At 35.9% G+C, this 17,710-nt stretch overlaps 1 protein-coding gene across 1 annotated transcript in view; it reads left to right on the top strand.

Moving 5' to 3' along the window:
• LOC150097574 (actin-binding protein IPP-like) overlaps positions 1 to 17,710 on the top strand; it is a 49,187-nt gene that overhangs the window by 22,061 nt on the left and 9,416 nt on the right. Inside the window, exons 2-3 of the mRNA XM_090407600.1 lie at positions 1,680 to 1,946; positions 12,929 to 13,081. Of these exons, the coding sequence (XP_090263726.1) occupies positions 1,686 to 1,946; positions 12,929 to 13,081 (414 nt within the window). The 5' untranslated portion in view covers positions 1,680 to 1,685. The remainder of the gene's footprint in view (positions 1 to 1,679; positions 1,947 to 12,928; positions 13,082 to 17,710) is intronic.

Below are 17,710 nucleotides of genomic sequence, written 5' to 3'. Positions count from 1 at the left end.
TATGTCAAATTTATCCCGAACACCCTGTAGATATGTTTGTCTTGAACAGAATATCCAGTTGTAATTAACTGAATTATTTAATAAACTATTTTCAAATGGTTCTTTACAAATGTTTCTTAATTATATTGCATAAATTATTCATTGCACTAATGTTTTAAATCTTCTGTAAGAATAATCGCGTGGAACGAAAGAGAATAAAATAAATGATTTAATAAGTTAATTAAATGTTTCGTTAGCTCAAGTTAGCATTACGTAGGCACTTCATTGCCCTCCTCGTATTTTTTTTTTTTTTTTTTATTGTAATGATTTCTTTTGGGATGATGGGAAGATAAGGTAAGGTAGTGAGTCAAAATGTGTTTAAAATCAAACCATCAGCTCTGATGCAATTAGGATTCTGTAGGATTGGCGCTGATTTCAGGATCAGTCTGAAATTTGAAGTAAGATTCGTTTGCCTGTTTTGCTAGTCTTCGCATTTATCGTCAAATTATCATTGAAATTTCTCTCCTTTGTAAAAATGAAACATTTACACGTGTACATAATGATGATGCATTACATAACGTTTTGTAATTTTATGCATATCGTAACTTGGACGAGCTGTTGCTCTTAAGTTACACATATGATTAGTCAAACTTTTGTGCTATGAAGCTTAGAACATATATGAAGCTGTACAGAAAACATTTACATTAACAGAAATTCGAATATGGCAATGAAGTATGGCTAAAGTATTACTGCATTTTGATTTTCAGACTGTTTTTAATAACTTCTACAGAGCAATTTATAGGGTGACTTGGACAAAGATTCATATTTGTCCCAGTCTGAGGGTCAGAACGACCATGTCGAATTACTATCATGGTTAGAGCAATCATTTATGCTTGTGCCGTTTGCTACGCATTCCATGAAGCTTTTTAAGATTAACATGAATACTACGTTAGTTCTTGTTTCTGTATTTTGATTTATTGAGTTGCTATTTTAGTCAATGTTCTACCACGATAATCTCCATTTCAACAATCAGCCTGAAACATATCAATGAGATACATCTACAAACAGAATATTGTTATCCTAAATCATTGTTATTGGAAGCTACGTAACAGTGATATCAAGCCAACTCAGTGGTCCTCAGAAATACATCAGAAGAGGCCACTGAAGCAGTTGGTCTCCTTTTTCTTCCCTATCATTCGATCTACGCGGCTTCGGTTGCAGGATGATTATCTAAAAACTATTCAAATTCTAATAACGAGTAACATTACTGTGGTTTTGCATTAACAAACACCGGCTTTGTAAGTATTATTTCCTATGTTATTTATGATGGAGAAAAAGGAGGAGAAATCGATTTTATCAATAGACTGCATTTTATCGAAATATGCATCATGTTGTGGCTCTTCGCCTTCAGAGAGTGATTTCCCTACTGCCGGAGGTAAAAATGAAGTCCAAATGGAGAGTTTAATGTATACATCTGCATCGAATGAACAGGACACGGTTGGTATTACTTACTCATTTAATTACTGCTATAATTATATTCAGTTTGAAATAATAAACAAGTCCTAATCATGTACCTCGAATTGGTTCCCCAAATATTTACGCCTTCTGTGTTCTAGCTAGCCTGTTATAAAATATAACAATTTTTTTTTATTCCCGGCATGCTTTTTCTCTTGTCCATAACTTGGTGCTTTATTTTTTAGCAATCTATGTCGAGATTTCCAAACGAAAACTCTGCCAACAGCATCCTGATGCCAGATGGTGATATTCTTCCACCTATTGCTGGAAGTATTTCCAAAACGGTCCATTTTGCTCGGTTTGGTCAATATGCAGAAGCACTGTGGAACAAGAACCTCGTCACTGATGTTACCATAAAAGTGGACGAATTCACATTCAACGCCCACAGAGCAGTCCTCACTTGCTTCAGCAATTATTTCAAGAGAAAGTTCACTAAACAAGATGTTAGTAGGGTAAGGAATCTTAAATAATAATATTCTCCTGGTCCAGGCTGTTGATTGCTTGACTTATAACTTTCTTTATCATATCGAAGTTCTTTGTAAGTTTGGGAGTAGGGATTAAAATCTGTACTTTCAGAACAGTATGCTGCTTTTTTTGATGATGATGATAATAATAATAATAATAATAATTTTTTATTGATCTCTCAAAGCTTTACATATATACAATTATAATCTTGAGTAACATTCAGCATAATAATAAGAATAATAAGAATAATTTATTACATTATTTTTTCATGTTACATAGTAATATTATATTAGTGATATTATCACATAATAATCAGTATCTGCAGTATCTTCTATATGGTTATTTACTTTACTGACTGTTTTGTTACATTTCTGCATTTGTTTATAAGGATTACGTGTAGATGAGTGAAGCAAGTTACAACATCCCACCTACTTCGAAGCTTGGGTTAGCTTTTATGAAGAGAGTGGGATTTAGTCTTCACTATTTATGTTGTTGTTCATGCATGAGATGTTGGCATTGGATGCTGCAGATTTGTGATGTGTATATTAGTGTTAATGGTTTCTTAACTTTGTTGGTGTATTTTCCAGAGTTGTTTTTTTTTTTAATATTCTGTAGTTGTCTACGTGTTTTAAATTTCTTGGTAGGTTGTTGAGTTGTGTTGGTATCTGATGTGATATCACAAAAGAACCGTATGAGTTGTTGAAGGGTGCGGGGATGTAGAGAGTTGTTGTAGGTCGTGTTATACGATATGTGTCTCTGTTGTTTCGATAGGTGATGTTGAAGTAATTCCTTGTTAATGTCATGTAGTGTTTCAGGTTTTTAATGTTCAGGATTCTGTGTGTCGCCATGTGCTGGTCGGATATTGCATGTAAGGTGTCCAGATCACTGTTGACACGATTTTCCCAGATGTTTCAGATTTTGTTAGGTGGCTGTCTGATGTGTTTGCAAAGATTGTTATTTCGTATCTGAGTAGGGATTCGCAGATACCGTGATATTGGAGTTTTTTTATGTTGGAAGGAATAATGTCTTTAACTTGGAAGAGTTTTGCTGCGATGATCCGGAATTTGGTATGTAGGTATTCTATATGTTTTATCCATTTAAGGTGGGAATCTATATGGAGACCGAGGTATTTTGCATGTGTTACAGGTTTGATTTCGGGATATTGGCAGGTTTTTTTGTTGTTAATGCAGCGGTATGTGTGACAGTGTATCGATAGTGGTGCGGGGCGTATGATTCTTGGGTTGTGTATTATCAACATTTCGTGCCGTTGATTAGAATTGCGTTTTGGTGGAAGTATGTTGTGACTTCATTTAAGTCTTGTTGTGCTTTGTAGAGAGCCGTGTTGATGTCTGTGTGGATTGCTAGTAGTACGGTGTCATCTGCGTACTGAAATATTTGACTTCTTATGGATATGTTATGAACATCGTAATGTATATGTTGAATAGAGTGGGTGATAATATGGCACCTTGAGGAACACTGTGTTTTATTTTTATACCCCGACTGTGACATGTACCTATTTTTGTTACTTGTGTTCTGTTTGAGAGGTAGTTCTTGAACCATGTATGCAGTGTTCCTCTTATACCTATTGAGTATAGTTTGGTGAGTAGTATGTCATGTTCAAGTGTATCAAATGCTTTGGTTAGGTCAAGCAGCATGAGGACGGCGTACTTGTTTTTGTCGAGAGAGCTTTGTTTATTGTGTCAGCGATGTCTTCTAATAAAGTGAAGGTGCTTTTTGTTTTCTGAACGCCGTATCGGTTTTATGAGATGATGTACTTCTGTAAATAGTTCTGTAGTCTGGTGTGTGTGTTATTTTTTCTAGAATTTTTAAGATGATTGGTAGGGTAGCTATTGGTCTATAGTTCTGAATATCGTTTCTTTTGCCGTGTTTGTATATTGGGGTAATTATTGCAATTTTTAGTTGTGAAATAATGCCTGTGTCGAATATTATGTTCACGAGTTTCAAAAGTATTGGATTTATTTGTTCAAAGTGTGTTATAATGTCTATGAGTCTTATTTTGTCTATTCCTGGAGTGGTCTTTGGTTTTAGTTGTAGGAGTGCTTCTTTTAGTTCCTGTTTTGTTACGGGTGGAAAATACATAGTTTGTTGTTGACTTTGTGTCGGTAGTTTCTTGTTGATCGTTGGTAGTTTGTCTTTTTTTGAGTTATGTGATATTGTTTGTGAAGGCATGGTTGAATGAGTCTGCTAGTTCCTCTTGGTTTGTGTCCTGACCGAAGCTTTTTGCAATAAAATCTTGTGCTGAAGTTCTCTTTTTTCGGGTTACTAATTCGTTGAGTGTAGCCCATGTTTGCTTCATGTTGTCGTTATATTCCATGAATTTTTGGAAGTAGTAGCGTCTTTTTGTCCTACGAATTTTTGTTGTTAGTTGATTTCTTGTGTTTTTGTATAAGGTTTGTAAACGTGTGCTACTGGGAGACTATTTAATTTTTTTTCCATAGATTTTCTTTTACATTAATACTATTTAGTATGTCGTCATTTATTCATGGATTGTTGTCTGTTTGTCGCCTCGTTTGTGTAGGCTTTGTTGTTTTTTTGTATATTTCTGTGAACTTTAGTTGAAAATTCTCATATAATGTTACAGGATCATTTATTTTAAGTAGAGAATTCCAGTCTGTATTTTTTACATGGTTATCGACAATGCTCTTTAGTATGATCGAGTTTGGTCGACTTTTGTGGTGGTGGGGGGGAGTAGGTAACGTAATAAGACGAAGGTGAGACAATGTAGTGATCGGCTATTTTGACGTTAATTACTGATGATGTATATGTATGGATGGGAGCCGTATGTTGATATGATCAATGCATGATTGTGTTAGTGAGTTATTGAGTATTTCTTCTCTTGTTGGGGAGTTAATGGTAGGATTTATGTTGTACTGACTCATGAAGAAAGCTGAGTGGATTATTATCTGGAGGTCTGTATATTGTGTTTATTGTGTATTTGATACTATTGTGACTATTCGTGATTTCCAGAATTAGTATTCCGCATGAGCGAAATGAGTTTGTTTTTCAGTCACAACGCATTTTTCTTTGATAAATGCCACGATGCCACCTCCTCTTTTGTTTGGTCTACATAAGTTGTAGGTTTGGTAATTATGTTGTGTGCGTAAATTTCTGTGTCGTTTATTGCAACTTCCGTCAGTATTAGCGCATCTATGTTTATCATGGTATAATTGAGCTGTGTTATCAATGTAAGCCAGTGTTTTTTTTATACTTCTTATGTTTGTGTGTATGATTGTGAAGTTAGTGTTGGTGGAAATGTTGTCTGACCATTTCTTCAAAGAGTCAAAGACCTTGAAGTTTATGTTGTCTGACTGGATATGTTCGAGATCTCCATGATATAGTTTTTAAGTGATTTTTAATCTTGTTCTTAAAGATGTGAAGAGTTAGTGTTTTATATTGGTATGCTGTGTAAGGTGTAGTTTTTCTCTATTTTTGTCTTCCTTGCTTAATATAAAAGATTTCTGAAGTGTGGAGTCCAGTGTTCCGTTATATAGATTGGTGTTGGGAGTTTCTTGTCAGTTAGGATCGTTGTTGTCGGCCTTGTTTTCTTGCGCTTGCTGTCAGAATGGAGTCTTTCAGACTTCTGTTGGTAAACGAGCGATGATTGGGGGCGGTCTCTCTTTGTTTTTTTGTGGGCCTTGGTTAATAGAGGTGATGTCTGTCGTTGCGATTTGAATGCTGTTGCTTAAGTCTTCTGTATTTCTTTCGTTATTCCCTCAATTTGAAGTTCTTTTTTTCTTTCTTTTTGTAGCATGTACTCCATTTGACACTTGAGTGTGTTTACCTCTTTCCGCAATTCTTGATTTTCGCGCTTGAGTGTTTCTTGCGTTTCTATCGCTACCGATAATTTTGTCTTTATTTCTCTCACGGTTCTTCAGAGGTCTCGTTATTGAACTGTATGTAACGTTCATACTCCCCAAATTTTTTGTTGATTTGTTCCATGTGTGTATTTAGCAAGTCTATAATAATAATAATAATAATAATAATAATAATAATAATAATAATAATAATAATACTTGTTATTGTTATTATTATTAAGAAAGACCTCCAGGGAGTCAGGGACTGATAAAGGGAGGCCACATACCACACACACCAGCTATCATACGTATTCTTGAATTCATTCACACTGCTTGCACTCACAACATCCAATGGCAATCCATTCCAATCACGCACCACCCTCTGAGAGAAAAATCTAGCCCTCACACCCTTCTTGGCGCCCTTCATTCTTAGCTTACAAGGATGCCCTCTTGTCCTTTCCCCACCCTAAATAAATTGAAAAATTCCATCAATTGAAATCCTGTATAACTCTTTTACAAGTTTGTAAGTCTCAATCATATTACTCCTCTTTCTCCTCTTTGCTAGTGTCTGCATTCCACAGATTCTCAATCTGTCCTTCATAAACAGTATTCTACAATCCTGATATCATTTTTAACACTATCCTTTGTACTCACTCCATTGTATCAGAATCAAACAGAAACCAGGAGACCAGACCTGTGCACTCAAGGCTTTGTAAACAGGCGAAATAACATCCTTATCTTTACATGTGAACGTTCGTTTCAGCATTGCAATTATCTTTCGAGTTGTATTTGCAATCTTTGTTACATGGTCCCTGAACTTCAACTTCACATCTACTAACACTCCAAGATCCCTACACTCATCAGTTTCTTCCAGCATAATCCACCATAAACGGTGTATATGGTGGAATTATGCTATTACATTTACTGACATTGAACTGACCTCCATTTTCCCATGCCCACAATTCCAGCCTGTTCAAATCATTCTGAAAGTGATGCATATCAGTCGTATTCCTGAATATCCTAGTTATCAACATGCAGCCAATTTGCATCATATGCAAATTGGCTGCATGTTGCGTGACAAATCCTTTCCGTTGTCAAACAGATTGAATAACCGTGAACCAAGGACTGATTCCTTTGGTACACCACTGGTTACCTTAAATCTTGCAGACTCACATCCCCCGTAGACCATTTTCTGATATCTGTCAGTCAGCCATCCTCTTATCCACGCTAATATTCTATAATCCAAATTCATATTCTCCAATTTATGTAGTAGTCTTCCTTGCTATATTCTCTCAAGAGCCTTAGTAATATCCAAAAGTATCATGGGGTATCCATTCCCCTTGTCTAGTTAAGGGGTAACATTGTTATAGAATGTGAGCAAGTTGCGAAAAGTGATCTTTCCTTAGCAAACCCATTGTTCATTGCAAACTAGAGATTTTCTACCAACCCATTTCCGAATGCGAGCCCTGACCAACTTTTAGAAAATCTTCACCACCATTCCTAAGATACTGATTGGTCTGATTTGTCTTTGTATCACCTTATGCAATGGATTACCATACATTCTTTCTAATCCTGTAGAATCTTACCTGTTCAGAGACTCATATTAAACAGCCTGGTCAAAGGAAGGGCCGGTTCAGCTGAACTCTCTTTGAACACACGTGCTGATATCCCATCAGTCCCTATTGCTGAATTCTTATTCAGTTTGTGCAACAGCTCTAATATCTTCTCCTCATGCACTTGAGTTTCTTCATCCAGTAAAGAGGGGGGGGGAACAGCAGCGATCTGTTGCATACACCAGGTTTATAGCTTTTAGCAAAATGGGCACTCATGAGTTGAACAACCTCTTCTGCATCTGTCATCCTCACACCATCTGCATTCAGAAGAGTTATTCTCCCATATTCATTCTTTCTTTTACTTGCAGAATATTAATAGAATTCATGTGGATTCATTAGCTTGCAGAGCCAGTTTCTTTTCATACTCATACTTAGCTTTCCGTATATCAGTTGTGATCATTCTAGATTGCTGCTTATAAGTTTCATAACGGACGTCATCCTTATGCACACGGTATTCCTTCCACATCATTCTTTTCTTACAAATCTCTTGCTTAATAAGATTACACATTCATTTGACTCCTACCTTATTTATTCTTCGAACTCTCGGGATGCATTCTGATATCGCATCATTTAAGTATTGTTTAAATGCTTCCCATGCACTGTCGATATTCTTCCTATCCAGCAACCGATCCCATTGCGCTGAACTCAGTATAGAAGTTCAGCAGGTGGGAAAATAGATAGAAGGCATATCGACCTTGGAACGCTTATCTAAGATGTCGAAGACTAAATAAATGAACAGATTGCCAAAAGTACTGAAACTATGTTTCGTTTTAGATCGCCAGAAGAAGGTTCATTAAGATAGGTTTTCTTTATAGGATGCCAAAACACTAGAACATTACTATGTTTTGGTAAGAATACTCACTAAGAGTACTATTTCTTATGAATATTGTAAGCTGCTAAATACACTTCTTGGCAGCAAAGATTGCAAATACAACTCAAAAGATAATTGCAATGCTGAAAGGAACTTTCACATGTAAAGATAAGGATGCCATTTTGCCTCTTTACAAGTCCTTGATAAGACCTCACTTGGACTATTGTGCGCAGGTCTGGTCTCCTGGTTTCCGTTGTGATTCTGATATATTGGAGAGAATGCAAAGGGGAATGTAAAAAAGGATTGTGAAATACTGATTATGAAAACGGATTGAAAATTTGTGGACTAGCAAACAGGAGAAAGTGGGGGTGATATGATTGAGACCTACAAACTTCTGAAAGAATCATACAGGATTTCAATTGATGGAATTTTTCAATTTATGGAGGATAGGGAAAGGACAAGAGGTCATCCTTGGAAGCTGAGAATAAGGCCGCAAAGAAGGGTGTGAGAGCTAGATTTTTCTCTCATGAGGTGGTGCGTGATTGGAATGGATTGCCATTGGATGTTGTGAGTGCAAATAGTGTGAATGAATTCAAGAATAAGTATGATAGCTGGTGTGTGTAGTATGTGGCCTCCCTCGATGAGTTTCTGACTCACTGGCGGTCTCTCTTAATAATAATAATAATAATAATAATAATTTTTAACACTTTATTATGTCTTGCATACATATAATAATTACATTATACAATTATAGAAATTAAGAAAAATATAAAAATTACATTTTTTTTTCAGATAAATTACATACATTATATGAACACAATTATGCATAACAAATACTTTCTCGTACATAAAGTTTTTTTAAATAATAATAACAATAACTGTTTATAACGTATATTATTATAATATTCATAATGATGATTATTACAGATGTTTTTAATTATTAATTAAAAAATTTTTTTTTAAATTTTAATTATTAATTAAAATTAAAAAAAAAATTTTTTTTTAACATTTTATTATTTCTCATTTGTATTAATAACAATTAATAATAGTAATAATTACAATTATTATTTCTCATTAATTTTTATTTATATATATTTTATATATATATTTTTTTAAAGTTTGAGAAAGAGTGATTATTCATACAAATTTCTGCATTTGCTTATAAGGGTTACTTGTAGATGAGTGAGGCAAGTTAATCCCACCTACTTCGAAGCTTGGGTTAGCTTTTATGAAGAGAGTGGGATTTAGTCTTCACTATTTATGTTGTTGTTCATGCATGGGATGTTGGCATTGGATGCTGCAGATTTGTGATGTGTATATTAGTGTTAATGGTATAATAACTTTGTCGGTATATTTTCCAGAGTTCGGTTTTTTAATGTTCTGTAGTTATCTACGTGTTTTAAATTTCTTGGTAGGTTGTTGAGTTGTGTTGGTATCTGATGTGATCTCACAAAAGAACCGTATGAGTTGTTGAAGGGTGTGGGGATGTAGAGAGTTGTTGTAGGTCGTGTTATACGATATGTGTCTCTGTTGTTTCGGTAGGTGATGTTGAAATAATTCCTTGTTAAAGTCATGTAGTGTTTCAGGTGTTTAATGCTCAGAATTTTGTGTATCGCCATGTGCTTGGCGGATATTGGTTGTTGCATGTAAGGTGTCCAGATCACTGTTGACACGATTTTCCTGTGTAGTGTTTCTAATTTTGTTAGGTGGCTGTTTGATGTATTTGCATAGACTGTTATTCCGTATCTGAGTAGGGATTCGCAGATACCGTGATATAGGAGTTTTTTTATGTTGGGTGGAATAATATCTTTATCTTGGAAGAGTTTTGCTGCGATGATCCGGAGTTTAGTGTGTAGATATTCTATATGTTTTGTCCATTTAAGGTGGGAATCTATATAGAGACCGAGGTATTTTGCGTGTGTTACAGGTTTGATTTCGGAACATTGGCAGGTATTTTTGCTGTTGATGCAGCAGTATGTGTGACATGTATCGATAGTGATGTAGGGCATATGATTCTTGGGTTGTGTATTATCAGCAACTGTGTTTTGGTGCCGTTGATTAGAATTGCGTTTTGGTGGAAGTATGTTGTGATTTCGTTTAGGTCTTGTTGTGCTTTGCAGAGAGCTGTGTTAATGACTGTGTGGATTGTTAGTAGTGCAGTGTCATCTGCGTATTGAAATATATGACTTCTTATGGGTATGTTATGAACATCGTAATGTATATGTTGAATAGAGTGGGTGATAATATGGCACCTTGAGGTACACCGTGTTTTACTTGTATACTCCGACTGTGACATGTACCTATATTTGTTACTTGTGTTCTGTTTGAGAGGTAGTTCTTGAACGATGTATGCAGTGTTCCTCTTATACCTATTGAGTATAGTTTGGCGAGTAGTATGTCATGTTCAAGTGTGTCAAATGCTTTGGTTAGGTCCAGCAGTATGAGGACGGCGTACTTGTTTTTGTCGAGAGCTTTGTTTATTGTGTCGGCGATGTCTTCTAATAAAGTAATGGTGCTTTTTGTTTTCTGAAATCCGTATTGGTTTTGTGAGATGATGTTGTACTTCTGTAAATATTTCTGTAGTCTGGTGTGGGTTATTTTTTTTAGAATTTTTGAGATGACTGGTAGTATAGCTATTGGTCTGTAGTTCTGAGTATCGTTTCTTTTGCCGTGTTTGTATATTGGCGTAATTATGCAGTTTTTAGTTGTTGTGGAATAATGCCTGTGTCGAATATTATGTTCACGAGTTTCAAAAGTATTGGATTTATTTGTTCAAAGGGTGTTATAAGGTCTGTGAGTCTTATTTTATCTATTCCTGGAGTGGTCTTTGGTTTTAGTTGTAGGATTGCTTCTTTCAGTTCTTGTTTTGTTATGGGTGGAAAATACATCGTTTGTTGTTGACTTTGTGTCGGTAGTTTTTTGTTGATCGTTAGTAGTTTGTCTTTTTTGAGTTGTGTGATGTTGTTTGTGATGTGTTAATAATAATAATAATAATAATAATAATAATAATAACATGTTCATACCAAGAAAGACTAGAGACAAATATTAAACTGAGAACGACGACATCTTGATCTTGTTTGAGGATCTGGGCATCACGAAGGTGGGCTATTTTCATCGACGTTTCATTGAATCTGCCTAAATTGTCTTCTTCCTACTGAAAGCTATCTTGTAGACAGCATTTAAAGTATTCCCATTCTAGATGTATTTGAAGCTTACTTGCTTGATTGATAGAGGCAAACTTTGTGAAAAAAAAAAACAGGAAGAGAGTGTTATGTCACCAACAAAACTTTATAGTCTTGGAAAGAAGATTAATTAATCTAGAATAAGAGAAATTGTAATGCAGAACTCTTATATTGAAAATGAAGTTTGGAGATAGAAAGTTGTCCATGATAACCCACAGTGATTGACGTGAGAAAATATTAATCTAATCGTTATACGGTAGGTCATAAGATAGGGGATTACTACGAGGGCCTCCCCCCACAAGCCATACTTGATCCTGGAAATGTCAAGGCCTAGTTTCAGTTTCTTCGAACTCCTCACGTGGAATAGGTTTCGGAATAGATGACTTTGGTCGAGGAGTTACCGGCAACTGAAGAATTGCAAAATCCATATTGGTTGTCGTTAATTAATCTGACCTCTAAGAAGTATCGCAGGCTGTTAAGAGACTACATTGTTTTGAAAGGATCAATATATATTATTATTACGTGATATCTCCATTGAGTCCAAGGATTCATCGATCGTGGGAGGACACTCTACTTCACTCCACCACACACACACACACACACACACACACACACACACACACACACACACACACACACACACACACACACACATCTCACTGTTTCTCTTAATACTCAAACCTCCAACAACATAATTCGCCGTCCGTCTACCGCCTACCATCAACAACAGTAGTATTTTTGTCTATAAATTGCGTGTGTTCTTATAGTCAATTTGCCTGTATGCGAGTGAAAAACCCGAGTTTCCGGGAGAAAAACTCTTTTACAACACTTATGAGATCGACTAACCCACCTTCAGTTGAAAAGACCCATATAAAGATTCCTCTCGTCGCGACGAGAATTAAACTGAGGTCTTTACCAATTGAATGACATAATATATATAGTATTGATACTATATATATAGTATTAAGGGGGTTACATTTCTCTTTCTGTTGGAAATGTATAATCCCGTCTAGGCTGCAAAGAACCTTCATAACAAAACTGGCAAGAAGAACGAGGCCTTATTACTTTGGCCTTAATACAAACAGCGACCTAATATTACCCAATACAAAATTCTGCTAGAGTTTGGAAGAGACGAATGATATCAGGTAAGGTCTGTTTTCCTTTATAATGTTTCTGTCGAATCATGTGAAAGAGATTGAAACAAAGTCAACAAAAAGTTCTGATCAGCTTTCTTAGCAAGGCAATAAAAGGCTCGATTTCTATTGCGACACGAAGGAAGTTTTCCTTTGATTTTTTTTTCAGACATGGATTTGAATTAGCGAATAGGAAATTCTTCAATAGGAATCAGAAATATTAATTCGATTTCGTATTTATCGAATATCTTTAAGAGCTACTCTGAATGTTTACTTTTTGTGCTATCTTCTGTAAATTAGCAGATACATCTGATGTATTATTATTACAGCATTATTATTTAAATAATATGAAATAATTTGTAAGAGTGTTAACTGTTAGTTGTGAGAGTAAAATTCGAATGTTTCAACATTTCAGATTCAGTTGGTGGGAATTGCACCCGATATGTTCAAGGTCCTCTTGAACTACATGTATAGTGGTGAACTGAAATTCAATTGTCAAACGTTACCAGACGTCTTCTTTGCTTCTAAGAAACTAGAGATGAGAGATGCTATGAAAAAGTGCATTGACGTAAGTCAAATATACGATTGTGACTAAGCTACCCTCGACGTGTGTGTGTGTGTGTGTGTGTGTGTGTGTGTGTGTGTGTGTGTGTGTGTGTGTGTGTGTGTGTGTGTGTGTGTGTGTGTGTGTGTATTAAATTTATATTTTTGTATCAATATTCATATTTACATTTATATTTTTACATTACACAGTCAAAATATTACAAATAGTTTTTATTACGTTACAAAGATTGCAAGTTGATATTTTATTGGCAAAATTAAATAATTCTGAGTAATACTTTTGGATGTCTGTTTGGACACGGGCCACTCGTCTCCCAAAGTGATGACATGTTGCATTATAAGCATCCGGATGGAGTCAAGTAGCTGACAGTCATACAGTAAGTGGTTGGCATTTCCGTTATGTCTTCCGGAAGTGACTTCAAAAACCAACAAAAGTTGAACTCTGGTTTTTCTTATATTTTAGTGCATCTTTCCTAGCGGGTGCAGCATAAGATATCAGTGGTAGTATAGCTCCGGTATATATTGTTTTCAGCGCTGGTGGCCTAATCCGCACTTAATCTTTGCCGATTTAGCTAGGTGGTTTACTACTTGTAAGCTTTTTTCGGCAACATATGAGATGTGTTTATTGAAGGTAAATTTTTCATCTATTGTTACCCCTAGGTATTTTAGCTCACTGGCTTCCCCGTTTACGAAGACCTCTATAGGACGTTTTGATTTTTTGCGTGAGATGTGGAGCACTTTAGACTTGGTGCTCTTGAAGGTAACTTTCTTCTCGCGTGCCCACTCTACAATTTTAAACAGTTCTTCGTTGTCCGTTACTTCTGACTGTAAGCCATCGCGTCCCCTAATCACTAACATTGAATCATCGGCGAAAGCTATGACTTTTGTTTCAGTAGTGAAAAGAAGACTTAACAATCACTGGATGTTCCAGAAACCTGGTCCACAGCAAGAACCTTGCAGGCACCCTCGTTTGGCCTCTTTCGTTACAGCTGGGGTTTTCAATGTCATGGTTGCTTTTCTTTGTGAAATAATTTTTTGTATGGTAAGATATGTTTTATTTTTGGACATTATCAGTAGTACTTTTTTTTTTTTTTTGCTGTAGACTGTCTTCTGTGAACTCTTTAACCTCCATAATTGCATCTACAGTGCTTGATTGAGGTCTAAATACGTATTGATTGCGGCTTAAGAAATCTCTTGAATAGACAAAGTGAATTATTGTTTGTTCAGAAGTTTTCTGGTACCTTACCAGCTACATTTATGAGACTAATTGGCCTTCTTGAGGCATTCGTTATAAACCGTTTTTATGACTTCGAGAAATTCAACAAGCGTTCTTAGGGGTATGTCGCTGATTATTCCGTCTTCTCCAGGGTTTTTCTTGGATCCATTGAACTTAATATTGATTAGATTCCATTAGAGGTAATTTCATCTTCGTTATCAGTGTCTATATCTGTTTCCATTCTTTGTATCTTTCGTGGATATCTTCATCTGTTAATTCGTCGTCATCAGGAATAAACTTGTTTATCATAATAGCTGCAGTTTCTGCTAAAGTTTCAGTTGTCTGTTTTTTAATAGTCGATAACACACGTGTTACTTTATTCTTGCTTGCTGCTAATTTATATATACAGTTCCAAGGATTCGATGCGATCCAAAGAGTACAGAATTTTTTTCCATGATTCTGTTTTCGCTTTTGTAATTTTGGACTGATAGCTGTATTGGCTTTTATAATAGTTCGTCGTCTATTCTTCACTAAATCTGGATTGTTTTAGGTTCTTTGTACATTTACCTGAGTGCAACGTTTTCTTAGGACTGCTATTTTGTCGTTCCACCAAGGTACTGATTTCTTGCCATCGATGTTTAGCTTCTTGGATATTCTCAGTGTTTGGTCGCAGGATTTTTTCAGACATGATGAAAGTGCAGAAGCAAGTAAGACTACAGTAGCGAACAAATTAATTCGAACACTCACATTTTAAATAAAAAAATTTAATTTCGCAAGAAAATAAGTGCAAAAATTAAACTCCACCTTTACCTAATAATTTATATGTGCTGTTCTGTTCCTAATAAGTTCATTAATTCGCTTAGGCGTGGTGTCTACCAACGTAGAACACATTTTTCTTATTTCTGCATCTCGAAACCATACTTTTATAATGGACTAGATTAAGTTATACAATTTAATTTTCCAAGTCTCTTTTTCACTATGGCCCACAAATTTTCTATTGGGTTAATGTCAGGAGAATTACAATATCTGGCCACTGAAGCAATTGTATGTTGTAATATTTGAGAAACTCTCTCTCTCTCTCTCTCTCTCTCTTTTTTTTTTTTTGAAGTGTAACATGGAGTAGATTCTGTTGGCAGTTGAGTTCTTTGTCTTTCTGGATCTGTGGGACCACTCTTTTCTCCAATATTTTTATGTATTGGTCACTTTTCATCATACCTTAAACTGGCACAAGTGATCCTGGACCGTCATGTGCAAAACAACCCCAGAAATCTTTTTAGTTGGGTGTTTAGGAGTTTGTTGAAGGTGGGCGGGAGAAGTCTTCTCAGCCGCTGATTTGCGAACATAGGGTACTCGCTCTCTTAGGACAAAGAAATAGCTCTCATCTGAGAATATGACTTTCTTCCACGTCTCAACAGTCCAATCTTTGTACACTTTTTCCCACTGAAGCCTCTTTTTCTGAATAAGCCTTCAACAGTTGTTTCTTTTTTTTGGTCTGTGGGCTTCCAACCATCTTCGACGGACTGTCATGTCAGAAACATTAATCCCACTAGCTGCCAAGCCTCCATTTAAGTCTACAGAAGACAATCTTAGATCGATTTTATCTCTTCTTAACTAGTAAACGATCTTGAGTAAGTGTGGTTTTTCTTTTACACCGACATTTTTCTTTTGTCAGGAGAAATGGTACCTGTCTCCCTAAACCTCTTTAAAATCGCATTAACAGTACCCAAACCAACACCACGCTCATTGGCAATTTGTCTTTGAGTCCTGGATGTGTGCTGAGAAAGAGTACATATTTTTGATCGCTTTCTTAGAGATGTATCCATTTTATAGATACACAAAATGAATAAAACACTACAAATGTCAACTTGTTTACACTGTTAAAAACGCACAATACTATTAATAAACATCGTCGAGACAGTTAAAACATGCCACACTCAACCAAAATAGTGAACTAAAACCAAAACTGAAAATAGTAAATCGAAATGAAAATCACAATTATTGTGAACTGAAAGAAAAACCAATGACGACGAAAATTCGGCTTGTTCGGATTGATTTGTTCGCTACTGTATATCGGCCTGTGTGATGCTGAGATGGCTAAGTTCTTGTCTTAGGTTAAGCTAAGAAGTGATCCTCTGAGATTAGGCGTACACATTCTCTTTTCGATGCTTTTGCAAATGTATTTAGATTGGTTTTCTCAGCGAAGTACTTAAAGTTACTGCATTCCAGTTAAAATTTTGTTACTGATAATGAAACTTAATATGCGATGATCAGAATAACTTTCTTCGTCCTCGCATCTCCATTCAGAAATATTTTGTTGTTGATGTAAGGTTCTTGTATTAATGCCAATCTTATATTTCTTCTGTTTATGAATTCTGTTAAGTTATTTATAACCTTCGGGGGAGTGTTGAAATTTTATTTGAAGACATGCCAGGGGAGTAGTGCTGTTTCTGCTAACTTTATTATTGCTTTCCATAATTTATGTTTTGAATTTTAAGCTGTCTGTAATAGTTGTATGTCGGGCAGTGTTTGCTATTTTGGCAATTTATGCAGTTCATCTCAGACTTATTTCGTGGGAGCTCGCTGAACTTATGTTCTTTAGAGCAGAATGGACAGGTGGTTTTTACCCTGAAGTCTCGTTTATGATGGGGAAATTTATTGCAGTCAAAGCACTTCAGAACGCATACGTAGTCTGCACAATGGCAAATTCTCCACAGTATTTTAACACCGGTTTTCAGCAATTTGATCCTCACCATTGGATCGACATCAATAATTAGGTTTCTCTTGTTCGTTTTTTTTTATTTGTCATGAAGTTTTGTATAATCTTTGTATCCCCATCCCTGAAGAGTTCTTCGTTCTGCAAACGTATGAGTCAATTGCATTGTTCATTATAGATTTCGCTGAGCATATCATACACCCTCTGTCCAAAAAGAAACCAAACTTTTCGAAAATAGGAGAAACTAGTGGCGCCACCTGTTGTATATTTTTGTTGTCGAAAGCGGCTATCTTCATTTAGTGTTGTATCAACTGTTTATGACTTTTGTTTCATTAGAAGCCGAGTAATAGTACCAAGAGTGACAGTGTGTTTTGACGAACGGTATGTCGTCACGATATTCATGCCGTAAGCGACAAATTCTCGCTATCAATCGCTTCAAAACTTCAAGATAAAACTCACCATTGACCGTTTGGCCAAGCGGAACGAATTCTTTGTGAATAATGCCCTTGGAATGCGTGGGGTCAAATCGCGAATTCAATTTACGAAGGCCCAAACTCTCGGTCAAAATGTTGTGCACAGTTGATTTTGGAATCTCTAATTCATCTTCAATCAATCTGACCGACGATTTCGGGTTTTCTTTGATGAAATCACGCACGTTTTGTATGTTAACTTCGCTCAGTCCAGGTTTTGGACGGCTCGGCTTTTCG

The sequence above is a fragment of the Typopeltis vanoorti genome, chromosome 17, assembly GCF_054136105.1.
Source record: "Typopeltis vanoorti isolate ZY-2024b chromosome 17, IOZ_Tvanoo_1.0, whole genome shotgun sequence".
In the NCBI taxonomy this organism is placed as follows: domain Eukaryota; kingdom Metazoa; phylum Arthropoda; class Arachnida; order Uropygi; family Thelyphonidae; genus Typopeltis; species Typopeltis vanoorti.
This window is presented reverse-complemented; position numbering and strand designations above follow the sequence as displayed.